Source organism: Sebastes fasciatus, chromosome 22 (genome assembly GCF_043250625.1).
Source record: "Sebastes fasciatus isolate fSebFas1 chromosome 22, fSebFas1.pri, whole genome shotgun sequence".
In the NCBI taxonomy this organism is placed as follows: Eukaryota; Metazoa; Chordata; class Actinopteri; order Perciformes; family Sebastidae; genus Sebastes; species Sebastes fasciatus.
Window position 1 is genome coordinate 3,273,306 of NC_133816.1, and position 26,805 is coordinate 3,300,110.

The 26,805-nt window shown below is 39.3% G+C and overlaps 2 protein-coding genes and 1 long non-coding RNA gene across 5 annotated transcripts; all 3 read right to left on the reverse strand.

Moving 5' to 3' along the window:
• Positions 1-65: 65 nt before the first annotated feature.
• On the reverse strand, positions 66-26,054 carry LOC141760750 (E3 ubiquitin-protein ligase TRIM39-like). 3 transcript variants are annotated; one of them, XM_074623815.1, is made up of 10 exons: positions 25,943-26,054; positions 25,182-25,260; positions 22,914-23,065; positions 3,910-4,484; positions 3,720-3,815; positions 1,752-1,985; positions 1,460-1,607; positions 1,322-1,348; positions 699-844; positions 66-610 (listed from the first exon to the last, which is right to left on the reverse strand). In XM_074623815.1, the coding sequence occupies exons 4-10, from the start codon at positions 4,477-4,479 to the stop codon at positions 179-181; spliced, it is 1,653 nt and encodes a 550-aa protein (XP_074479916.1). In that variant the 5' UTR covers positions 4,480-4,484; positions 22,914-23,065; positions 25,182-25,260; positions 25,943-26,054; the 3' UTR covers positions 66-178. The 3 variants fall into 3 exon arrangements, with proteins under 3 accessions (XP_074479916.1, XP_074479914.1, XP_074479915.1); XM_074623813.1 differs by lacking the exons at positions 22,914-23,065; positions 25,182-25,260; positions 25,943-26,054 and adding an exon at positions 4,978-5,249; XM_074623814.1 differs by lacking the exons at positions 22,914-23,065; positions 25,182-25,260; positions 25,943-26,054 and adding an exon at positions 4,951-5,044.
• Positions 8,693-11,767, reverse strand: LOC141760947 (uncharacterized). Its single transcript, XR_012592491.1, has 3 exons — positions 11,541-11,767; positions 10,299-10,556; positions 8,693-8,987 (listed from the first exon to the last, which is right to left on the reverse strand). It is a non-coding gene; the product is annotated as an uncharacterized LOC141760947 (long non-coding RNA).
• LOC141761272 (tenascin-like) lies at positions 12,291-23,635 on the reverse strand. Its single transcript, XM_074624602.1, has 12 exons — positions 23,621-23,635; positions 22,966-23,065; positions 19,474-19,644; positions 17,277-17,507; positions 16,979-17,078; positions 16,631-16,869; positions 16,123-16,380; positions 14,917-15,174; positions 14,512-14,769; positions 13,304-13,561; positions 12,899-13,156; positions 12,291-12,457 (listed from the first exon to the last, which is right to left on the reverse strand). Exons 1-12 carry the CDS (start codon positions 23,633-23,635, stop codon positions 12,291-12,293), a joined length of 2,313 nt encoding a protein of 770 aa, XP_074480703.1.
• Positions 26,055-26,805: the final 751 nt, after the last annotated feature.

Consider the following 26,805-nt stretch of genomic DNA (forward strand, 5'->3'; position numbering starts at 1 on the left):
GGAGAGGTAAGCATATACAACATTTTAGTTTATTGAGGGAGGGGGCAAATCAGAAACAGGATCCATGTGTGAAAGTATTTATTGTTGTGAATGAAACACAAATGATCTAATTAAAAAAGTGTTCATATCCACAGAGAAAAGTGTTTTAAAAACAGAACATGACATAAAAATATGCACATCATATTGTAATGTCGTCTAAATCCCCTCCTCCGTTGACTCCACCGACGGGGCGGATGATAAGTGGTGATTTGTTGCTGCCGCTGTCACACATGTCTGGGTTAAAAAAGGGAAAAATGGCCTCGGTGAAGTGGAACTGTGTAAAGGAATAGATGTGTGACTTGGCCTCCACGTCATAGAAGGACACCGTGCCATCCTCGTGGTCCAGAAACACCCCGACGACCTGCGGCCTCTGAGAGAGACACAGCAGCTCCGCCTGTACCGCACATGCCCGGTACTCGCAGCCCTTCCTCATACAAATTGTCCAATAACCGTCCTCTGGACTCAGCGTGACCACACCCTTCCTGTCGACCGAGTGCCGAGCCACGCCCAGGTCCCATGCCGTTTTGTCTCCCACGTCTACCTCCCAGTAGTGCCTCCCTGTGGTGAAACCCTGCGTAGCAAGAGAGGATCAGGTCACTGGGACAGAAAGACATTACATCCCTGCAGGGATGAACACATACAAACACGTGTTTATTTACCCTAGTGGCGAGGACACACGGTGCCATGTCAAAACGCTCCGGTGTGTCCACCAGGTTCTGTTCAACATCTCCATCACAGATCCGTCTCCCATCCTCTGATAGAACCAGCCAAGGGTTGGCTGTCCTCGGGTCCAGATGAACATCAACTGGTAGACGGACGTAGTTTATATGAATTTTAATTCCCCTTTCTCCAAAGATTAAATTATACTTTTTTTGTTTGAGGTTTCCATCAGTTGAGGTGTCCAGAAAAATACTGAATGAAAAGGAACTAAATCACACTTTCTCTCAGTGTTACAAATATCCGGTTACATGCCAGTTAGCAGTGTCTATAAGTATCCTGTTGCATGCGTTGTCATGATAAAGAAAAATCAAAAGATTAATCAAGTGTTGTTTGCTTGTTACTTGCAGCCCTAAACTTTTTCAGATGTAATTGTATCTAACACGTCAGATTTCCAGTTCTTTTCAGTGATATTTTAACATTATTCTCAAATTTTTTCAGTATTTAATGGTTTTATTCGAGGTACATTATGTTTCATTTGGTTGAGAAATGGGGCAAAAGATGAGAGAGAGAGGGAGAGAACACTGACAGATGCTGAACAATATGAGAGATTGTTTTACTGTACCTGCATACTGCTGCATCTTCTCATGCTCTGTAAGTTGAGAAGAACACATTGTTGAAAATAAAATGTTCAAGCATTCAATCTGTGATCATGACATTAAATGTAATAGTAGTAATGAAAAATGTTTTTTTAGAAGCCGACCTTGAATGGAAAGCTTTTTTAAAGCCGACTGAAGCTGCTGTTCGATGCCGGCCACCGCTCTCCTTACGGTCCCCAAACATGTGACTGAATGGACGATTATGTCAGAGCAGGCTTTGGCAGATGGAGGACAACTCAGAGCTGGAAACCTCTGACACGGAGAAGTCAAATAAAGAAGAGAAAAGAAGAGGCCAAGACAAGATGAGGTGAGATGGGAATGATGATGAAAGACAAGAACAACTTTTCTACCAACTACCAAATCAATCAATTATCTTGCGGTGAGATGACCCCTGACCTGCAGGAGATGGAGGTGGTCCTCGGTGTGAGAAAGCTGCTCCATCTCACTCCTTTTCCTCTCCAGCTCGGTGATTTCCAGCTCCAGCTCTGCGACGAGTCTCTCCGCTCTCCGCTCTGCTGCCGCCTGCTTCCTCCGGATCATCTCCACCAGCTCGGCCTGACGTCTCTCCAAGGAGCGAAGCAGAGTGGAGAAGACCTCCGTGCTTTCCACTATGTCCCTCTCTGAATTTTCCTGAAGATAATTGGATAATGAAAAAGAAAAATAATTGCTTAAAGTTCCCCCTCCAATCAAAAATGTGTTTTGCTTACTTTACCTGGATGTTTGACCCTAACTGTACAGAATGATGTATGTGCAGAGTTTGACCCTAGAAAAGTGTTTTCACATTCATCTGCTGAAGTCGGAACTCAGTTTAAAGGTCCCGTATCGTGCTCATTTTCAGGTTCATACTTGTATTTTGTGTTTCTACTAGAACATGTTTACATCCTGTCATGTTAAAAAAAACCTTTATTTTCCTCATACTGTCAGCCTGAATATACCTGTATTTATCCTCTGTCTGAAACGCTCCGGTTTAGTGCATTTCAACGGAATTGCAACGGAATTACGTTGCTAAGCAACATTTTGGGTCCATGTTTACTTCATGTCGGCTGATGTTATTTACAGACACTGCAACAGGATGTCAACTGGGACCTATTTAGAATGTTTAAGTTTAAAACCATGTAATAATCTATATATTGTATATTTGTGACATCACAAATGGACAGAAATCCTAACGGTTTGTTTCCAACGCACAATTTCTGAATACGGGCTGTGTGTATTTGTCCTTATATTGAGCGTTTTGATAGTTTAACAGTATTTATGAAGCACTTAAACCTGCTTTATAATATAAAAGACATGATAATCTCACTTTTTACAATATGTGACCTTTAAGACGTGGACGTACAAGCAGGATTTTGTGACATCACAACTAGTATGGAAGCCAATCACGGTCCAGTATGCAAATTACACAAGTGTGATGTGGAAACTTAAAACCTCCAGTGCACATACACTGAAAATGAACTTTACAGTGAAGTAGTTAAGTTAGTTACGAAATGAAATATATTTTCATATTCATAGTTTCTGGATTTTTTTTTAACCCATTTGTGCCCAAAGACTAGATTTAGTATGATAAGAAAAAATAACAAAACATTTGTTCCGATCTGTCAAAAGTCATGGAATTTGGTACGGACATACTTTATGGAAGTATCTAACAGTACATCTTTGAATTTTGAATCACATGAAGAATCTAACTTTTATTGATAGTCAAAGGAAAACTGCATATGTGCATATCTTTGATATTCAACATTGTGCTCCTTGTAGTTTCTGAGATACAGACATTTTCTTATCATACTATGTCTAATATTTGGGCACATGGGATTACTGTTTTTTTCATAAAATATGGAGTAACATATGGAGTCTATCGCAAGAACAGTATAGTCCCATCATGTGCCTGAATACTAAATACATTATGATAAGAAAAACTCACTTTTCGTTTGGTTTCTCACAAACCAAACAGTTTGACCGATTTTTAAAATGTCTTCACTTAGGCAAGCCCAGAGAACACTTCCACCGAAGGAAATTAAAAACTTCAGTTGCGGGCACAAATGAGGGAGAAGGAGTAGGTGTAGTTTCAGGAATTTTCAACAAACTTATTGAAAGAATATTTTCATGTTTTTCATGTCTGAAGGGGACCTTTAAATAGAAGTAATATTTACAACAAGTGATCCTCATAGCAGTGGGAGTAGTACTTGTATAAGTAGATATAAATAGATTCCAAGCAGAATAAAGATATATTAATATATATTTTTAGATGTATTGGGATTATTATTATAGTTGTACCAGTCTGCTTTGCACACACTGCACTTTAACTGCTGCTTCAATGGCCCAATTTCCCAACAGGAAACGTTCAGTTAAGCTGTTCTGACTCACTTTGCTGAGCTCCACAGAGTGTTTGATCTCCTCCACTTTCTGCAGCCGGTCCTGGATCATCTGCTGAACATCAGCCTCGATCCTTTTCATCTGAGCCTGAACATCAGCACAGGAACCAAAACCAAAACTAAGTCCAAAGGCTGCCAATGTATTTGATGGGATGATGGCACAATGATGATGAGGACCTCACCTTCTTCTCCTGACTCTCTCGCTCCACGGGGACGGTGTCGTGACAGCGGTGGTCGGTCTCGGTGCACAGCACACACACACACCTCTGGTCGCTCCTGCAGAACAGCTCCAGGAGCCTCTGGTGCCTTTTACACATCCGGGTCTCCAGCGTCGCCATGGGTTCAGTCAGCTTGTGAATCTTCAAGGTGGCGACTCTCAGGTGTGGCTCCAGGTGACCCTCGCAGTACGAGGTCAGACACACCAGGCAGGACTTCAGGGCCTTCGTTCGCTTCCCCACGCACACGTCGCAATGTATGAATTGTCCCGCCACTGACATCACACCGTTCTGCCTTCTCGCTCGGATCTGCTCTGACATTTCCTTGGCGAAGGAGTTCTCGCAGAGCTCTGGGCGGCCCTCGAAGGCCGTCTGACATTTGGGACAGCTGACGGCGAGGCTGTCGTCCCAGTGGGATGTGATGCAGGTGAAGCAGAAGCTGTGGCCGCAGGGGATGGAGACGGGCTCAGAGAAAACCTCCTGACAGATGCAACACTGAAACTGCACCTCTGACAGGAGAACGCTAGGGGAGGCCATGACCTCTGAAAAAAAGAAAGAAGATTGGCGTTAATTGGTTACGAATAAGAAATAAATCATTTACAGTCTGAGTCACAGAGGGAGCTTTTGTCTTTATTGTCCTCAATGAAGGCATTGTAAGTACTTTTATTACAGCTAGAAACATCTGAACTTCCTGATCATTAACTTTAAACAATTCAAAGCACACTGGCCAAAGTCCAGCCGCACAGTCACAAATCAGTGTCTCTCTCTCTCTCTGTAAGCTTAGCTTGAAACACGGATTGAATACATCAATTAAAATCCAAAGACTAACATACATCAACCTGCAAGTTTTAAAGTATCACACTGCCATAATTCACTGCACACCGCACTCTGGGATGAAGACTAATGGCTTCAAATATTAGTCCCTCTTATATTCCATTTAACCTGCCTGACACATAATCAAAACTGAGAAATGATTGTATTTGTTTTAATCAGAACGCTAACACATACCCATCTGTTATTTTGTCTTGGTCCTACCTTGTTGCTGAATGTGAAACGTGACCCCTGAGTAAGCAAATGCAAACACTGGCACTGCGGTTGTGAAGCCAAAGTCCTCGCCGGTTTCGATATTAACCACTCCCTCTGGGAGGTGTTTTTCCCTCCAGAGCTTTTCAACCACCATGTTGTTCCAGGGTGGGAGGAGTAATGCCTAGATCAGGTGCCTTACTGGGTTTGCATTGTGTAGAAATCCTTTGTATTGTATTATAGAATAGAATTGTATTTGTATTGTTTTGCATTGGACTGAGCAACAACAAGGAAGTACTTGAATAAAGCTCAGTCACATTCATCACTTCACAAATCCAAGGCTGTTTGTTTCAAATGGACAGAAACATACTTTATATATTCACACACATTATCACAATACTATAACAATAACAAATGAACAATGCCAAACAAATTATAAAACTATTACAGAAAAGATCTTAAGAATAGTAGATTTGTTTTGCGAATGATCCCTGCTGCTATTACACCTTTACATGAAGTACAGGAAGTGAAGTTGTATAAAGTTATTTCAAAACCTAAAATAAAAACAAAATAATAAATAAAAAAATATATATAAATCCTGGATCAAGTGAGCTCTACTTGACCATCATGAGTCCGAAAATACATGCTACACACTTGAGGCGTAAAAAAAGAAAGTAAAACAATAAAGGGTAACACTTCATTTACAGGTCATCAAATTTCATGGTAATTAAAGGGGACATATCATGCTCATTTTCAGGTTCATGCTTGTATTTTGGGTTTCAACTAGAACATGTTTACATGCATTAATGATAAAAAAAACACATAATTTTTCTCATACTGACTGTCTGAATATACCTGTATTCACACTCTGTCTGAAACGCTCCATTTTAGTGCATTTTAACGGAATGGCAACGGAACAGCTGTTGCATTGCGTTGCTAGGCAACAGCTTTGGTCCATGTTTACATCCTGTCAGTTGATGTCATTCATATACATTGCAACAAGAAATAAACTGGGACACATTTAGTATGTTTACGTTTAAAAAGTGAAACGGTGTAAATATTGTAGATTTGTGACATCACAAATGAACAGAAATCCTGACGGCTTGTTTCAAACGCACAGTTTCTGAATACGGGCTGTGTGTATTTCTCCATGGATTGAGTGTTTTGATACTTTCACAGTATTGATATATCACTTAAACCTGCTTTATAATATAAACAACATGAAAATCTCACTTTTTACAATATGGGACTGTTAGAATCCCCGAGCGGTCATGGAGGAAATGAGGATCAGTCTGGATGGCATTTCAGCATAGAAGCATTTATTTTCCTTTTCACACCCGTCACACATGTTGCCTCCACCGTAGTATTCCCCCAAATGGACCCAAACTCATGGTTTTTATACTCCCCTCAATTGGCCCACACCATTTCCAAAACACAACACCACACCAATATACAAAAATATCCACATTTATGTACATAAAGCCATTTCCCACATATAAATCCTCTTAATAAATACATACACACCTAACTATCTTCAATAAATATCCATAAACATTACCCTTTCACAAATACACACAAAACAGTCCCGCCGAACTTCCCTCCACCCACTTCCCACTGGTTTCGCCCTCCCGGAACTATTAATAGGGCGCGAGTCCCCGGGGATCTCTTTCACCCGCGCACCTTGGGAAACGGAAACCGGCAGAAGTAAGTTTGGCATGTTATTGACTGTTTTAATTAATTAATACCTCTGTGTGTTCATTAAGTGTATTCAATAATCCATATGTCTAGTAATTATAGTTAAACATACACACAAAATACTATATTACTCCCGTAACGGCGAGCCGTCGTTACAGGGACCTTTAAGTGACAATTAGCAAGTAACCTATTTTAGAAATTTCTTTGGAATTACTGCCAAATTACCCCAATATTTACCTCAAAATTTATCGAAAGTTACTTTATTATAAACATTATTTAATAAATTTATTCCGCAATTTCCCAATAGCTGGTAATTAATGATATTATAAAAATTGTGAATGGTAGGGAAACAACTTCAAAAAGATCCTGGAAAAAACAACAACATACTTCTTAAGAAATTCTGTTTTCTCTTTACAAAATGACCAGTGCAATCCAAAGTTGCAGTGTGATTGGCGCATGTATTGAATCATTTACTAAGAGTGTAAAACGGTAATAGTATGTTGAAATGTTTTGTGTAGTAACTGCTAAATCAATATAATATGATGATTGATGATGGAGTAGGGATGTCTTAAAACTATCTGTCAAACTAGAAGTGCACTCGGAGAGCGCAGACCTCCGCCAAGGCGGGTTTCATGTAAGTCGCTGCCCCCCCCTGGATCGCTAATGGATTGTTCATTGTGCCACACCCCACCCCTTTGAAAAATTTCATTCAGATCGGTTGCGGACTTTTGGAGTAATCCTGCTAACGGACAAACCAGCAAACCAACAATCAAACCAACGCCGGTGAAAACACAACCTCCTTCCTAGGCCCTTTGGCCTTGACAGAGGTAACTACATTTCATTGGAATTTGATTTTTTTTCCCAAGTCTAAATAACTTAAAAAAAAAATGTTTTTGCATGGCAGATCCATTCTCTCATTTTTATCTCGTCTTTCGTCCACTGGTCTCATGTCTCATCAGTCTTCCGAATCTTCAGGGATAATGACTGTGGCGACAATCCATATCGTCTGAAGAGCTAGATTTAAAAAAACCAAAACAAAAAACAAAAAAAACATTCACAAACAACAGAAAAAAATGTTATGACAGAGCAAAATTATTTGAATTAAGTGAATACAAACTAGTCATGACATGTGAAAATAATGAACCAAAGCAGCAGTTAGTCTCACCTCCATCAACATACTCTCCATGTCCGACTCTGACAGCCGAACAGATGACTTTAATCCGACGTTCAATCCGACAACATAATCTGTTGACACAAAAACAGAAAATAAAACACACGATAATAGAGATGGATGATGTATTGCATTAATATAGCAGAGTATTCAAGATCATTTTGAATATAATAACCATAAAACTATACTTGCTTCAGTTTTTACAATTAGTTACTATGATTAATATATATAATAATATACAGTATATAACACAGTATGAACACAAATTTTATTCTTACATAAATTGATGACATATAAAATGATTGTACTGTAGCCTTAAAAAAAAAACGTTTGACATCTACTCTGTACACGCTACTACTTTAAAAACATTTAAAATCTTTTTATTTATTTATATAATTGTGAAGCAGATTTATTTTCTGGTTTTAAGTGAATGTAAGGAAGAGCAGTCTGTTTTAGCAACAGTTAAAGTAGATCCAAACATTATAACAAATACAAGAAACATAAGTTAAAAAAATTATATAGCTGTGATTAATTAATTAAAATTAAATGTATATACTTACGAGGCCCTTTTGTTGTAGGACGCAGAGTTGAAGGAGTTTTGGCAAGATGGTGTTTGTTTACATGGAAAGAGGAATATATTAAGATGAACTGATTGTTGATAACTCTTGAAAATGTGATATAGAAATGTATCTATAGTGTAATATAAACTTTAGTTTGAATTAAGTGAAGCTTTTGTTGCTGCAAACTGTTAGTTAATACAACTACATTGTAACTAAGCTCGTAAACCATATCTATATTAGGCTAGCTATTCAAATGTATATTTCATCATATAGTATATTCTTGTGTGAAACAGTCTTATGACTGCTTAAAAACACATTCATTAAGTGACATATCTCACCAGTGGCTGCAGTAATGTTTACTCCTCTGCTTCTGACGCTCTCAAACACAGAGAAGAGAGTGAATGTGTATTTAGTTCCAGCAGTGAGAGATGAGACTGTGTGAATTACTGGTCCATCTCCATCTGGTGCAGTGATGTTTATCTCTGAACCATTAAACTGGAGCATAAAGCTGACATTGTTGTTCACTTTATTCCACTGCAGAGTGATACTGGTCTCATTTTGTCCTGTTGATCTGAAGCTTTCTGCGTTCGGAGGAGCTGAGACGGAAAAAGAGAAGGGGATGATATTATCAAAAAAGTATGTAAAAAAATATTCATTCACCAACTGGCTGTCAAAGTTGCTTCATTTTGCATCCCATTTTTAGATGGAGCTCCTGAGGCGATTCTACTTTCAAATTATGCTAGCTTTCCAACATCGTCGATCCCATCTTTAACCGAATCACTGTGTGAGTGTATTGGACGAGACAGCTGTAATGAACAATAAATGAGGAACTCAAAAATGAAAAGCCCTTTAAAGGGATAATTCAGGTGTTATGAAGTGGGGTTGTATGAGGCACTTATCCGTAGTCGGTGTATTACCTAAAGTAGATGACGGTCGGCACGCAACCAGCTTGGAGAAGCAGACAGGAGTTACAGAATGGAACCAAAGCAATGTACTACTGTGGACGGGGGCGGCAGCAAAACTTATTTTAGACACCTAAAAGAAAGGCTCGCCTAAAAAAATCAATCTCAGTTTAAGTGTACGCTATATTTGAAATATTTTCACCGCTTTACCTTCCCTTCAGACAGCCGTTTCCGATGGGGAACTGAAGCCGCTGGATCCATCTATGCTCTCATCAAAGACAAATTCGCCAAATTGACAAATAAAAACAGTAATTTTACCTCGCAGAACCTGAGGGTTGCTGGTCTACCGCTGCCTCGATTTTTTTTTTCTGTATTGTTGTGTGACTTTGGTGAATCCAAACTAACCAAAGTCTCGACATAACACAAACAAACTAACCGATGGAGGCAGCGGCAGACCAGCACCTCCCGTGTTCTGCCAGGTAAAATTACAGTTTTTTCAATGGAGCCTGGTGACTTTGGCGAAAGCATCGATAACGGCTTCAGTTCGGAAACATAGACTGTATAGCTGTCTCACGGCAAGGTAAACCGGCGAAAATATTCTAAATATTGTGTACAATTAAACTGATATTTTTTTTTTGGTGGGCCTTTCTTTTAGGTGGCTAAAATATTTTTTTTTGCTGCCCCCGTCCACAGGAGGACATTGCTTTGCTTCTGTGCTACTGTAGGTAATACACTGACTATGGATACGTACCTCATACAACCCCATTACAAAACACCCAAACTATCCCTTTAAGTTGGATTACGACAAGAAAATTAAGGAGTTTAATGTGTTGGCTAATAAAGTACTCGATTTAAAATTCATATACTGTGTAAGTAGAGGAGCTGAACATTTAGTGACACAATGGCAGAGAGCAAATACATTTTAGTTTTACACTGTCACACTGAAAATAACGTGATGGCTCACTGAGTTACAACAGTGCATCTTTTTGAAATCGTATATCTTACCAGTGATTGCAGCGATGTTTACTCCTCTGCTTCTGATGCTCTCAAACACAGAGAAGAGAGTGAATGTGTATTTAGTTCCAGCAGTGAGAGATGAGACTGTGTGAGTTACTGGTCCATCTCCATCTGGTGCAGTGATGTTTATCTCTGAACCATTAAACTGGAGAATAAAGCTGACATTGTTGTTCACTTTATTCCACTGCAGAGTGATTCTGGTCTCATTATGTCCTGCTGATTTGAAGCTTCCTGCGTTCGGAGGAGCTGAGACGGAAAAAATAAATTAATTTTATGAACTCAAACCCTCTGGGTGATATAATGATTCATTTTGCATTCCCACATGAAAATTAATGCTCAGAATGAGGTGTTTCATTTAGAAAGCATTATGTTTTTGAATCCAAGTGTCACATTTTATACAGAATTTTAAAAAATCACACAGCATTTGAGACCAGAGGCGTACTAAAAAAAAATACTATTGGAACTTAAACAAAACTCAAATTTGATCTTTCTGGTTGAAAATAACATTTTACTGTGTAGGTCAGGGGTCAGCAACCTTTACTATCAAAAGAGCCATTTTAGGCAAAAAACAAAAAAAAATCTGTCTGGAGCCGCAAAATATTTGAGCATTGTGATGAAGGTAACACAGCTTATAGTCTAAGTATATAGTATATAAGTCTAATGCAGTGAGGGCCAAAGTGCAAATGTACTACAGAGTATTAGGGTCACATTGAGGGAAAACATCTGAGATTTCCAGAATAAAGTCATAATATTACGAGAAAAGAAGTTGTAATATTACGAGAATAAAGTCCTAACTTTACAAGAAAAAAGTCGTAATATAACGAAAATAAAGTCATAACTTTGAGAAAACACTCATAATATTACGAGAAAAAAAGAAAATAACACGTAAAATTACTACTTTATAATATTATGACTTTATTCTCATAATACTACGACTTTTTTCCTCGTAAACCTTTGACTTTATTCTCGTAATATTATGACTTTATTTTCGAAATCTCTGATTTATTTTTTTTCCTCAATGTGGCCCTAATACTCTGTCATTTTAAAAATCCACAGGGAGCCCCTGGAGAGGGGCTAAAGAGCCGCATGTGGCTCCGGAGCCGCAGGTTGCTGACCCCTGGTGTAGGTGAATACCGTATTAAGTTAAATTTGAGTGCAGATTCAGTGAGTGAATATTATACCCATCAAATCATTTGCTATACTCAATAGTAATGAAGTAAAGTATCTCACCAGTGGCTGCAGCAATGTTTACTCCTCTGCTTCTGACGCTCTCAAACACAGAGAAGAGAGTGAATGTGTATTTAGTTCCAGCAGTGAGAGATGAGACTGTGTGAGTTACTGGTCCATCTCCATCTGGTGCAGTGATGTTTATCTCTGAACCATTAAACTGGAGAATAAAGTTGACGTAGTTGCCCACTTTATTCCACTGCATACTGATAATGGTCACATTTTCACTTGTTGATATTGAGCGTCCTGCGTTTTGAGGAATTGAGAAAGGAAAAGGAGCCGTGAGAAATTGTATTAACAAAGGACTGTCAGTAAAAGTGTCAATGATCCTTTTGGCTGGTTGAAGATGATCCATTTTGCATCCCTACGTGCAAATGTATGCACACAATGGGTGAAAAAAAGTGCAACCGGTGTTTGAATTAGAAAGCGTTTTGTTTGTGAATCCAAGTGTCAGATTTTAAACAGAACTTAAACAGATCACACAGCATTTGAGACCAAAGACGTACTAAAAAAAAGTAACTTGAAGGACTCTCAAATTTGATCTTTTTGGCTGAATATAACATTTTACTGTGTAGGCGAATACAGTACTATGTTAAATGTAAATGCAGATTCAGTGAGTGAATAGTATAATATCAAACATATTCTGGTTTTACTGTAGTGTTGAGTCCTAACTTGAGTCTATACTGCATAGAAAGTAAGTCAAGTATCTTAACAATGGCTGCAGTAATGTTTACTCCACTGCTTCTGACGCTCTCAGGCTGTGTGAGTTACTAGTCCATCTCCAAATGGTGCAGTGATGTTAGTCTCTTTACCATTAAACTGGAGAATAAAGCCGACATTGTTCTTCACTTTATTCCACTGCAGAGTGATTCTGGTCTCATTTTGTCCTGTTGATCTGAAGCTTTCTGCGTTTCGAGGAGCTGAGACAGAAAAGGAGCAGTGAATGAATTTATCAAAATAATACATTTCTTTAAAACTGACCTTTGTTCTCTAAAATCTTTATAGTGATTCCCTTATTTACGTCCCAGATGAATGAAATCTGGCGTTGCGTATAAGGAACATAAGAAGTGAGACAGTCTACAACTCCTGGATTAAATTTTCATGTTTTAAATATGACAAATAGCATTTTTGTTTAGTAAGAGATCTGATCAATAATTTAAAAAAAAGAATCAAAAGGAGTTTTAAATGTGATATTTTTACTTTGTTTAAAAGCACATACTGTGTATGCTGTGAAGTGGGACATTAAATGAGGAAATATAATGACCAGCAAATAAATACATGTTCATTTTACACTGGTGTGAAAAGCAGATGATGGTTTGATAGGCAGCTACAGTGTAAAATAATGAAGTCAAGTATCTCACCAGTGACTGCAGCAATGTTTACTCCTCTGCTTCTGACGCTCTCAAACACAGAGAAGAGAGTGAATGTGTATTTAGTTCCAGCAGTGAGAGATGAGACTGTGTGAGTTACTGGTCCATCTCCATCTGGTGCAGTGATGTTTATCTCTGAACCATTAAACTGGAGAATAAAGCTGACATTGTTGTTCACTTTATTCCACTGCAGAGTGATTCTGGTCTCATTTTGTCCTGTTGATCTGAAGCTTTCTGCATTTGGAGGAGCTGAGAAAGAAAAACATTATTGACAAAGTGTATTAAAAGTATAATATGCAGGAATTTTCTAAAAAAAACAACTCTCATTCATCAAGTGAATATTATACCCATCAAATCATTTGCTATACTCAATAGTAATTAAGTAAAGTATCTCACCAGTGGCTGCAGTAATGTTTACTCCTCTGCTTCTGACGCTCTCAAACACAGAGAAGAGAGTGAATGTGTATTTAGTTCCAGCAGTGAGAGATGAGACTGTTTGAGTTACTGGTCCATCTCCATCTGGTGCAGTGATGTTTATCTCTGAACCATTAAACTGGAGAATAAAGCCGACATTGTTGTTCACTTTATTCCACTGCAGAGTGATACTGGTCTCATCCTGTTCTGTTGATCTGAAGCTTTCTGCATTTGGAGAAGCTGAGACAGAAAAACAGCATTGAGAAACTGTATTGAAAGTATAATAGACAGGAATTTTCTAAAAAACAATGTATGACTGATAGAAAAAATGCCCCTCTAAATCATCACTTATGCGCCACTAGAAATGTTTGGTGGTGTGTGCATCTATAGAGACCCTGCAGCCCTCTGCCTGTATTTAGTCTTTACTTATTATTTTGCTGTGTTCGGGACTCTTCTGGGCGTCAGCGAACATCCTTTGAGACCCACGTGGGGGTGTAACCCCTAACCAATAGATGCTCGTTGGGTGTGCAGCCCGTTCAAGTCGTCAAATACTGCCACTTTGTCACGCCCCTCCGCGTCTGATTCTGACGCACAAGTCCCACTTTGGCTCTGTCAGATACAAAGCAGCCGTATTTGACAGATAGGAACGGGTTGTGTGTTTTTATGTGCATGTGCTCCAGTGTTCCCACTGTTCCTCTGTCTCTGTCTGTAGTTCGACTGAGAGCAGCGCTGAGTCACATTCATAGCGTACAGGATGAAGTCTGCCCTTCGGCTGCGTTCATTCAAAATCCGGCAACTCGGCACCTTCCCGTAGGGTGATGCGTACTTAGGTGTTTATTTATTTGTGCTTTAGAACGCAACTATTGTGAAACAATCAGAAAATAACGCTTTATTTCTCTGATTCACTGCTTTGTTCTCACTAACGCTGCTCCCTCTCTTCATTCATTCTATAGCTCATTCAACCATCGTTGCTCTCTCTCTCCCTCGCTCACTTATTGAGCCAACCAGTGGCCAACTTTGACTGCCGTGTGTTTACAAACAGCAAAAAACAAATGTAACATATTATTTCTTTAACGAAGGACTGTAAGTAAAAGTCTCAATGTTCCTACTGGCACTGACAAGTGCAGTGAAAATCAGATGATGGCTAGCTAAGGAGATACAGTGCATAGAAATATAGTGACATATCTCACCAGTGGCTGCAGCAATGTTTACTCCTCTGCTTCTGACGCTCTCAAACACAGAGAAGAGAGTGAATGTGTATTTAGTTCCAGCAGTGAGAGATGAGACTGTGTGAGTTACTGGTCCATCTCCATCTGGTGCAGTGATGTTTATCTCTGAACCATTAAACTGGAGAATAAAGCTGACATTGTTGTTCACTTTATTCCACTGCAGAGTGATTCTGGTCTCATTTTGTCCTGTTGATCTGAAGCTTTCTGCATTTGGAGGAGCTGAGAAAGAAAAACATTATTGACAAAGTGTATTAAAAGTATAATATGCAGGAATTTTCTAAAAAAAACAACTCTCATTCATCAAGTGAATATTATACCCATCAAATCATTTGCTATACTCAATAGTAATTAAGTAAAGTATCTCACCAGTGGCTGCAGTAATGTTTACTCCTCTGCTTCTGACGCTCTCAAACACAGAGAAGAGAGTGAATGTGTATTTAGTTCCAGCAGTGAGAGATGAGACTGTTTGAGTTACTGGTCCATCTCCATCTGGTGCAGTGATGTTTATCTCTGAACCATTAAACTGGAGAATAAAGCCGACATTGTTGTTCACTTTATTCCACTGCAGAGTGATACTGGTCTCATCCTGTTCTGTTGATCTGAAGCTTTCTGCATTTGGAGAAGCTGAGACAGAAAAACAGCATTGAGAAACTGTATTGAAAGTATAATAGACAGGAATTTTCTAAAAAACAATGTATGACTGATAGAAAAAATGCCCCTCTAAATCATCACTTATGCGCCACTAGAAATGTTTGGTGGTGTGTGCATCTATAGAGACCCTGCAGCCCTCTGCCTGTATTTAGTCTTTACTTATTATTTTGCTGTGTTCGGGACTCTTCTGGGCGTCAGCGAACATCCTTTGAGACCCACGTGGGGGTGTAACCCCTAACCAATAGATGCTCGTTGGGTGTGCAGCCCGTTCAAGTCGTCAAATACTGCCACTTTGTCACGCCCCTCCGCGTCTGATTCTGACGCACAAGTCCCACTTTGGCTCTGTCAGATACAAAGCAGCCGTATTTGACAGATAGGAACGGGTTGTGTGTTTTTATGTGCATGTGCTCCAGTGTTCCCACTGTTCCTCTGTCTCTGTCTGTAGTTCGACTGAGAGCAGCGCTGAGTCACATTCATAGCGTACAGGATGAAGTCTGCCCTTCGGCTGCGTTCATTCAAAATCCGGCAACTCGGCACCTTCCCGTAGGGTGATGCGTACTTAGGTGTTTATTTATTTGTGCTTTAGAACGCAACTATTGTGAAACAATCAGAAAATAACGCTTTATTTCTCTGATTCACTGCTTTGTTCTCACTAACGCTGCTCCCTCTCGTCATTCATTCTATAGCTCATTCGACCATCGTTGCTCTCAATCCCCCGCTCACTTATTGAGCCAATGAGTGGCCAACTTTGACTGCCGTGTGTTTACAAACAGCAAAAAACAAATGTAACATATTATTTCTTTAACGAAGGACTGTAAGTAAAAATCTCAATGTTCCTACTGGCACTGACAAGTCCATTGAAAATCAGATAATGGCTAGCTAAGGAGATACAGTGCATAGAAATATAGTGACATATCTCACCAGTGACTGCAGCAATGTTTACTCCTCTGCTTCTGATGCTCTCAAACACAGAGAAGAGAGTGAATGTGTATTTAGTTCCAGCAGTGAGAGATGAGACTGTGTGAGTTACTGGTCCATCTCCATCTGGTGCAGTGATGTTTATCTCTGAACCATTAAACTGGAGAATAAAGCTGTCAGTTTGGTTCACTTTATTCCACTGCAGAGTGATACTGGTCTCATCCTGTCCTGTTGATCTGAAGCCTTCTGCATCGGGTGGAACTGAGACAGACAGAACAAGTTATAAAAGCTCTATAGCTGTATAGTATGGCCTTCCTTACTTGTAAAAATACACACAGTATTCTTGTTTCTGCTTTTCTTTCCATTTTTTCCAGACTTAACCATGTACATGCTTATCTTTCAGCGTGAATTAAAGTTATGATATATTGTATATTTTCTAATATACATCACAGAACTATCTTAATCCAATCATGAGCTTCTATAAAGTCTGAGCAGAAATAAGATGCATTACTTGTTGTGTAACAGATGAATGGTAATCTGAGGAAGCAGTTATCATCAGACCACCGCCCTGAGTCATTGAACGACGTGGTGACACATTCCTCTGCGCCGGAGCTTGGTTGCTCGTTGGCCCAGTGTCGAAACAGAGAGGGGCTCCCATCGGACCACAGTTTTTCCCGGTGCAGACCTATCCACACAAAGTCACCACCTGCCAGGTTGGTGATGATGTCATTGTCCGTCCAATTTCGTATACTGAGAGAGAAACAGCAGCATGTATGAGCATAACTGGTGAGGCAAAACAGATATTGCTTGGTTGCATTTCTGTACTATGTCTTGGAGTATTCATTAGTGCATACTCTACCTGGCTAGATCGACATAATTCTCCCTGCAGAATCTCTGAGCTTCAGTCCAATTTGAAAGTGTGTCGACCTTAACAAAGGATGATGTGTCGTTTACTGTACCTGGAAATATACGGATGAAGAGAAGTTGTAAACAATGTCAGGATGGAATCACAACACTCATTTTTATTTGGATTCTGTGGGATACTCTCATGTCACCTCCTCATAACAAATACATAGCAGTGGTGAGATGTTTCTGGAAATGTAATGTAGAGGATCCATTTGGCTCTTTCTTAATTTATACCCTATAAGAGAACTAACCGTTGTAGCACACAAAGCGTTGTTGGGCGTTGCAGTCACTGTCTCCCCAAGTCCCAAAGTATGGTCTCCCAGTAATAAGCTCCACACAGTACTGTTGTCCTTCGAGATTGTTGGGCTGATCGTCATACCAGTTTCTAAACTCTGTTTCTCCTTCACCGTAGAAGCTGCTGTCACTCAGGGACCACCTCCAGCTGCTCACCAAATCATCATAGAGACCTATCCAAGCCTTGCCTGTTCGAAAAAGATGTTCATTATATAAAACGGCTGCATTAGAAAGGTTTTATATGGTGAACAGACATAAAATGTGAATGATTTCACTGATCATCGCTTAAATTATGTCTCCCTTTTTTCATTGAAGGCTTTTGTTGTTCTTTCACATTTCCACATGATCATATTTAATAATTCTATCAATTCATAGTTAGTTTATCAAAAACTTGGTTGTTGCCTGACTTTTGTGTATGTCTATGGTTCTACATATACTGTATATAAACATTATGTATGTATGACGAGGTGTCGCATTATCAGGAATTAATGGGCGACGGGGGGGGCCAGAACCGACCAACCCACAGTCTCCGCGAAGTCCGTTAATTGCCGATTATGGACACCTTGAAGGACTTTATCCCGCTTATACCATGGTCACTTGCTAAATTAAAACAGAATTAAGACCATTCATTTGTATTTTCATGCATATTGCAACCAAAATCCATGACTCCATTTCCCTGGAACAATCATTACCATCCCGTTCACCAAATTTTGATTAGCATAACGCTAGCATAAAGCTAAGCAAGCTAATAACATTGTGTACCGCTGAAAAACAGTGACCGCCTACTACATATTACTGACGCAGTATGCAGCATACAGTACATACTGCGTTCCTCAGTAGTATGCAGTATGTGACGGTTAAAGCGATGTATTTTGCAGTATGCTAGACCAGGCTTTAGCCTTTAAACCAGCTCTTGAAGCGCTGGACAAAAAAATTAACTCGTACCACTATTACAATATTATCGAAAAATACAACTTTGATTTTTTTATTTATGTTATGCGTATTTACTTTATAAGCTACTGCAGGTTTAAACTATTTGTCCTATCAGCTCATAATGAAGTGAGACAAACAGGATCATCAACGAGGGGAGACGGGAAATATAAAACATTGATCCACAAAATCTACGTTACTCAAACTGCTTTTTCAGTTACAGCAACAACAGAGTGGACTGATCTCCCTCCAGATATTAGAGTAATGTTAAATAGGGTCATGTTGTCTCAGCATATTATCTCTCTGCCCCGTCAGAGGAGGCTCTTTCCCTCGCCTCTTCCCTCGCCACTCTGCTGCTCTGTGGCCGGCCCGCGGGCGATTGTGGAGCTTTTCGACTCCAAAAAGTCAGATAAACAAAGGTTCCTGTCAATTTATAATGGGCATCTGTGTTGTGATATGTAAACAAACTATCCGTCAACAAGGAAATAAAAGCCCCTCGTCTACAGACTGGTCTCTAGAGAGCTCCAGCAGCTCATAGCGGTCTCTGAGCGTGACTACACGGCTGGCTGGCAGCGGCTCCAGCAGGCGCTAGCTAGCTGTCACTGCTTTTTGTGGAGCTTCTAAACTCCGACAACGGTGGAACAAATGTTCGATTCGCCATCTAACTTCGTAAAACTGCGGATATTAAAAATCTACACAGTTAATTTCTGGCCTCAAAAACTTTCAGAAGTGAATTTAGGGCCGAAAAATGCACAAAAAACGAGCCATTTTTGGCTTGTTATTTTAATTGTAGCCTGTAGCGGTCCAGCGCTTTGCATTGTGGGATACAGTAGGCAAGGTACACTGGTCCGATGCATACTGACGGCTTTTTCCAAATCAGTACGGCATCCGGGTATTTTTTGGCATACTGTAGACTTTGCTTTTGTTCGCATACTGCATACTACATACTACATTTTGGCCAAATCAGTACGTACTACTAGTATAGTATGCGGTTTCGAATACAGCTAACTAACTAACTAACTTTGTAACGTTGTAACTAACTTTACATTCAGTGTTGTAAATAAGATATTCTGATTGAACTGAACTGAACAGACAGTTTCAGATTAACTACTAAGTAGGTGTCCATTATCAGGAATTAACGGACATCCTGCAGCCAATCAGAATCAAGTATTCAAACAGACCATGGTATAAATGTTATGTACGATTCCAATATTGAGAACTTGCCTGTGTAGTTCGACGTGGTGCTGATAACGGCACTGACGTCAGCTGTGCTATCTGCGGTGGCCAGGTCGGTGTAGACCTGTCTGCAGAAGCTCTGGGCTTCAGTCCAGTTCAGTGGAGTGCTCACAAAGTAGTACTGACGAGTTTGGGCAGAGCCAACACTGACCAGTGCTCCTAAAACAAAGCATATTCAGTTTGTAATAAAACTTGCTTTTTAAAAAAATAAATATATATATGTATATTCTCTATGTTGTTTTACAGTGAATTTGAAGAGGCATCAGGTGGATTCAACAACAATGCTGTGGGGCTTTCCAGAGCTTCTTCCACATTGCTGAGATTTTTGTACGCTAACTCTCAGTACAGAACAGTAAACAACACTTTGAAAGGAGTTTAAAGGCTGTATTTCTGCACTGTGAGAAAAATAACCCTCCCTCCCCACCATTTCACAGACTGGGTTGTTTTGTATCACGACCACATAGCGTGTGAAAACAATGAATGCTTCATTAAACCTGAACCAGACCTGCTGGATTTAATCACTTAATGTTTTAACATTTTGTCATTCAGCTTCAGCCTGATCACGTTTCAGTCTGTCTCACAGTGCATGATTCACTGTTCGGAAATAAATAAGCAGGTGAAACTGAGCAGACAAATGTGAGCTGTTAAGGCACTGGACTCCAGTGAGATTTAAAAAAAAGACTCTTTTAGATAAAACAGGAAGCAAAGCAAATGTGAAGAAATATCTGTACAGTATGACTATGTATATAATTACATACATAAAGACATACAGTACGGCACACCTTCCTGTCGGCACACCTTCCACACCTCACCTTCCTCTGAGGTTTCTTTCATTTAAAAAGGTTTTTTGGGGAGTTTTTCCTGATCTGAATCGAGGGTCTAAGGATAGAGGATGTTGTATGCTGAAGACTGTAGAGATTTTAAATCCCCTTTAGGCAAATTTGTGATATCAGACTATATAAATAAAATTGACTTGACTGGACCTGAATATGATTTATTTTTTAAAATCTGTACTTAGAATTCCTGCCCTAAAAACCTGTGCAGGAAAATACCCATTATATCAAACAACTGATTAATTAACAAACACTAAATAAGAGTTGTCGTCATTTTATGCATTTTCTGTCTTATAAGTTGTCCTCTTTGTCTCAGTGAAGACTGCTTAAGTTGTCATTGCTTAAAAAGACGAACAGCCGGAATAATCAATCAAGAGGCACCAACCTGTGAGCACAAAGATGATCAGCCCATAATCCATGAGCTAAATCTTTGAAAAAAAAAAATGCATTTGGAGAGAAACATAATGTATCTTTCACATGAGTTACATATTGATGTACACTATGCCAGTATATAGATACACAATACATTTCCCTGCAGAATATAGTCTAATTATTGATTCTACTTACCATTTACTCTTAAACCTCCTCCTGCTTCAGACGCCCCTGTGTGCTGTGCGCTGCTTGTACAGAAGCTAAGCCCTGATGTTCAGAAGTGCTCAGTCGTTATGACGAAGACAACACTGGAGGATAAATCAGGAAGTGGCTGTCTTCATGAATGACTGACTGTCTTTGTGTTTTTCTTTGAAATGCAGTGATTGAAAGGTATGCAGATCTGGCCGAACCCAACCTGTCTAGGTGCTTACCCCTCCTTTCTCTCATGCTACACAGCACAGAGCAGTGTCTTCTGTTGTTTATAATGACTGGGTTTCATGGGTAAAAGTCTTTAATGTCATTGGTTGGCTTTTATGTACTTGTATGTCCTTACAACCAGGATGGAAATCCAGGCGGGATGGAGGTGTATGACTTGGTTGAAAGATGAGCCGATAAGTCAGACTATCTTTCTTTTTACTGGTTATTTTTCAGCAAGTGACAAAAAGAACTTCACATTTCACCCGTGGCAAAAAAAGGTAGCTGGACAATGAAACGGGCTTCTCCCAGGTAAAACAGACTCCCTTGACTGAAAAAGCATTCCACCCCCACCTTGCTATGACAAATTAGCTCTCAACCTCAGGCTCCTTTTCCAGCTGGCCTGATTACCAAATGGACCCTCCCAACAATAAAGGACACCTGAACACTCCCCAAATAAATGAATTAACTGTATTTACAAATAAACCATCACCATACTAATATATACAAAATACACATGACTATACAGTCTAACACAAGTTAGATAATTACATAATTTGTTTAATTTCTTTCAGTTAAAGTGTTTACACATTCAATTTCACCTTAAATTCAAAAAAGTAACACTCACTTTAGTGCAATAGCTTCCTCTTTACCAATGTGATGCTTACCTAAACCCAGGTTGGTCTCATATTGCTGAAATGACCGTTTAGGTGAATTAAAATCATTCCTGCAAAACCTACATGTATCTGAAAGTAATGATTAATGAGTGTTGAGGGAGCAGTTGCCCACAGATGATGTGGGATTTCCCCAGCCGGAATTTTTTTTAAGGATTCCGATCAGCCTGAGTGTTAAGACCACAGGGTAGAACACATGCGCAGTGAGACTGATGACGCGTTGATGACGCGTGACCCCGCCTCCTTCCTTCTGAGAGCAGAGAGATACGTGTGTGGATGTGTTGCGAGACATCGAGGTGCGGCGGGAGCTGCTGGCCGCCCGCGGTGAGAAAGAAAAAAAAGCGGTAGATGACGGGATGAGAGACAACGTAGTGTAACGTTATACAGACATAACAAGGCTGCTGAATGAGAGAGGCATCCGCCGATACGTTACACGGAAACACGCCGTGTTAATAATAAGACAACCACCTCGCGGTACCGCCAGCTGTTAGCTGTGATCTGTTTTTAAAGTCACGCACCTTGGCGGAGGTTTGCGCTCTCCCGAGTGCCATTCTAGTTAATATTATTACTCCTTTCTGTTCCACACTTGTAGGGTGTCCTCTTTCTTATCTTAACTGTGTTTTTCTTTTGGTATATTAACTGCCTTTTTCAGTCACAGTCAATCTAGTAACACAAAATGTTATATCACACAGTTGTTACCTTGTTTATGTTACATGTTTCTGACCATGGTATTTAGAATTTCAATAATAGTTTACACATTTTCATTTTCTCTGATGGTCAGATTGGAGATCGGTTTTCACCTCTGTGGTACTCTGTGACGACGTTAGGAGTTACATTGCTTCCTTGTGAACTATATGCCAACAATGATTTCAGTCTCTTCACTGAGTGAGGTGAAATAAATGCAGTTAGAAATCTGATACCAACATATCGGGGCTGTCTGTGATGCTATACTGCCTCTTGTGGTTAGGACTGGGACTACGGTTTGTGCAGTACACAGATGTCAGCCACAGGATTCCCCAAATACTGAGGGGTTTAATCACCTGAATGAATAACGGTCTGTGATGGCAACAAACTACCCTGCGTCCTAATGTTGTCTCAATGTGTTTTTCACTTCCTGCATCCGTTCTGTACTCACCCTGTTTGTGCTGTTGTCGGCACGGTTGCTGAAAGCACTTCTCCTCGGAGACCAAGCCGGTCCTTAACAGCCAGGACGATCCACTCGTGCTTCATGTGGGTCAATTCCTCCTGCAGGTTTGCTTTACTGTCTGGAAGCTGCTGATTCAGGTCCTGATACACACACAAATATAGATGGATGGACACATGAAAGCAAAAAGGTAAGGGTAGCATCTTTTATGAGTATTGTACAAAATATGTAATGTTATTTTGCAACACTTAAATGTTATTTATATATTTACTGGTTTCAGTCATTTGGGAAAGAGGTTTAGCATGCATGAGCTCTTCAGGGGGAGAAATCTTTACACTGATAAAATTCATATCCCTCCTTAAATGTTCTCAACTTAGACTAAGTACATGGGGGTAAAGCATGAATGTTGAATGATGCCTTTATAAGGAACCCTCAACATAGTTCCTGGTTTCTTGTTAAATTCTAAATACATGCTACCATCTTTACTGTATGTCTCCTTCTCAGAGTTTTTGTTTTCTGCTGATACAAACATAGCAACTTTCCAAGACAGTCAAAAATAAATCAAATCATTTGTGTTTTGTTTGTTTAGAAAATGTTTACCAGCATGCATGCACATTTTGTTAGCACATCCTGCTCCTGTTTCAGGTAAACACACATTTACACCTAGAAAGTACCTAGTTATACCACATTCTAGTTACTTTGCTCAGGGGCATCTTGAAAACATTTTTTGTGACAATTCCTTCAAATTGTGAATGTTACATAAATACCTGACCTGCCTATATGCTCATAAATCATTATTTGAGGTGAGCCAACAGGTTTACGTAGCAGAAGGTAAATAGTTTAGTCTGCTTGTAAGTCAGTCAACTCGATTGCTGCTTCTCTGGTTTGGCGGTGTCTGTATCTGCAGAGAGACCCTGTCCTCTACCTGTATTTTTTTTCTTCTCTTCTTATTTTGCTGAGCTCGGGACATTTTTGGGTGTCAGTCTTTGGGCGGTGGATGTGTAGCCCCCAGCCAATAACAGCACCTAGATGAAGTCAGGACTTTATAAAATGGTAGCGACCAGGTCACATCGCTGTCGCTGTCTCTCTCCTCTGCTCTCTGTCTGTGTAATGGATGTATAAATAACTGCAGGTCTGTGTCTGTTTGACCGTGGGCGTGGCTGAGGTGAGTCACACGCGCTTGGGCTGCATTCACACAACATCTGGTAATGCCGCAACATCCCGCAGAGTTGTACGGAGGTGTGTTTGCGTGTTTATTTGTGCTTTAGAGCGCAACCACCACTAAACTATCAGAAAATAAAGTTTTATTTCTCCGATTCACTGCTTTGTTCTCGCTAACGCCGCTCCCTCTCTTCATTTACTCTCTAGCTCGCTCGACTACCGCTGCTCTCTCTCTCTCTCTCTCTTGTTGAGCCGTGGAGGAGGGGGCCAAGTTTGACTGCTGTGTTTACAAACCAGAATTGTTACATAGTATACCTTTAATGTGTCTTGTGATGCCAAGTAGACAAACTGAAGGACAGTGTCCAATACAATATCAATGTCATCTGCACATTTTGAATACATTTTCATGCTAATATTGTGTAATTTTGACAACTTACTTCTACTAAGCACCTATTTTTGACTGTTTGACAGACCAGGTCTCCACTATGAGAAATTAATCTACTAACAGTTCACCCTCTGACGTGGCACCGGTGTAATTTATTTTAATTCCAGCAAGGGGTGCTCCGACTCTGATTTATACAGTAGCCTGTTAATTCACAATAATACCATAGCAAATGTACAAAGGTGTTATACACATATGGTAAATGTATTTGTTAGGCTACGAACACATATTACAAATCAGCACTATTGTAAGTGTACAATAGTGTGTAAAGAAAAAGTGTGTTTCATAGAGTATTATATTACAAAGGGCAGATAGTAAGACAACATATTAGCCTGATCGGCCTAAAGCATACTGTTTTAGGCGTATAATCCTGGTAGTTTTCAAAACAGCAAGGTAAAAGTAATTTGCATATAGCAGTATGTATTTTTCAAGCATCCAGAGGACAGATAAAGATCGATTAAGCCACCCTGCCCACACACATACCACACGTCTCATCATCACCAATGATTCAAATATGAAAAATAAGGCTGTAATGATATGGCCATTGACTGTGACTATCAAGCTACTCACTCACTTGTTCACACACACACACACACACACACACACACACACACACAACACACACACACACAACACACCTTGTTCATCTTACTTACAGGAGGACAGTGCGCCTGTGCAAGGAGGCTGATGCTGCCTTCATGGCTACAGGAAAAGTCACAATTATGAGAAAGAACACTGAAATGACAAATGGAAAAGGTAAAGTTAGGTAGGTAAGTGAGCAAGTCTGCATATTCTCTGAACAGGATTGTTTTGGGGGGAAAATTGTAGCTGAAGAAATTGTTAAGAGGTAGCCAATATTATTTTCTTAATACACTTTAGGCACAGACCAATCATATTGAATTTATGTTGAAGGTGTATTTGAAATGGAACTAAAGGTCATTTATTAGGAAATATATATATATATTTTTAAATTTTCTAAAAGATACTGACAACCTATTTTTCTCTTAAAAACTTCTTATCTTGAATGTGAATTTATATATGTGAATGGTCACAAAAACAACCTGATTCTAATGTATATATTTATGTATCTTCACTCATTCAAGTCTGTGTAGTGTTCCCTTCAGTTCTTGCTTTATCCTTCATATATTATTTTCAGATGAATTAAATTATAATATAATTACAAAATGTTTTAAAATGAAATACACTGTTAACTATAGGCTACACCTTCTAACGTTGACGTATATATATGCAAATAATTAAGGTTAACTAAACTATAGATTAGTAGAGTGAACCCTGAATGAAACACTGAAACGTCTGCTAATGCTACATTAAGCTAAAAACCGCGAGATATTTCCCCAAGAGTTAGTGAAGACTTACACAGAGTTAACTTAGAACAGTGAATATTAGACTTACTTACTTATTTAGCCAGAAAGACAACTTCAACAGGATTATAATGTTCTGTGTATGCTGGATATGTAGTTTAGCAGCTAGCTAACGTCAACTAGGTTGTGTCCGTCCGCTTGTTGTTTTAATGTAGTTTGCTGACCCCTGCTGGACAAAATAGAAAAGCACAGGTGTAATTAATCCAGCCAGGTCAGTGAAACAGTAGTTTTGTAGTAAAATTAAGTTGGAAAAACTATTACATTATTTAGTCATTTCAAATGTATTCCAATTGTTTAACAGACCCCAATTGTTTTTTCTTTTCTTTCATTCAATCAAAAAAATATATATATATATTTTTTTTTCTTTCCTTACATTTTATTTGTTGTATAATTTATTTTATTTTAATATTATTTTAGTAATGTGAAATATATTTACTGACATTTTTGTAATGAAAAATCTGAACATGTTACTTTATGTTTCTAAATAAAGTATTGACATGGAAAAAATAGTAGTACTGTAGTTGGACCATACAATTTGACAGTTTTCCCCATGTCTTCCTGCTAATGCCTCACATTTGTCTTCTTAAAGGCCCGGTTTTTCTGTTCGGCAGCTTATAATACACCTATGTTTTTTTTTTGTTATGTCAAAATGTCTGCTATGAAAAGGCCCTGCATTTTTGTGTCCTAAGGAACATAGGACTATAGGAATATATTCCCAGAGCACAAAAGAATGATTAGCCTATTTATGTATAACATATAACAAGTCAAATGACAAAACAGTATCATAATTACAGTCATTTTTCTTTGTGATTTAGACTAGAGGGTCTCTGCTCTAGTAAAACAGCCTAGTCATTTTAATTGTGAAAACTTTGTTTTCTATACATATTTTACGGTTATG

Coding starts and splice junctions, on each gene's coding strand:
- LOC141760750 (XM_074623813.1), bottom strand. CDS start 5,122: ATGGTGGTTGAAAAGCTCTGGAGGGAAAAACACCTCCCAGAGGGAGTG. Junction 1,349..1,459: donor AAAAAAGCTTTCCATTCAAG/GTCGGCTTCTAA, acceptor CTCAACTTACAG/AGCATGAGAAGATGCAGCAG. Junction 845..1,321: donor GAAGATGCAGCAGTATGCAG/GTACAGTAAAAC, acceptor TCCGTCTACCAG/TTGATGTTCATCTGGACCCG.
- LOC141761272 (XM_074624602.1), bottom strand. Junction 17,508..19,473: donor CACCACGTCGAACTACACAG/GCAAGTTCTCAA, acceptor TTTTTCGAACAG/GCAAGGCTTGGATAGGTCTC. Junction 16,870..16,978: donor AATTATGTCGATCTAGCCAG/GTAGAGTATGCA, acceptor TTTCTCTCTCAG/TATACGAAATTGGACGGACA.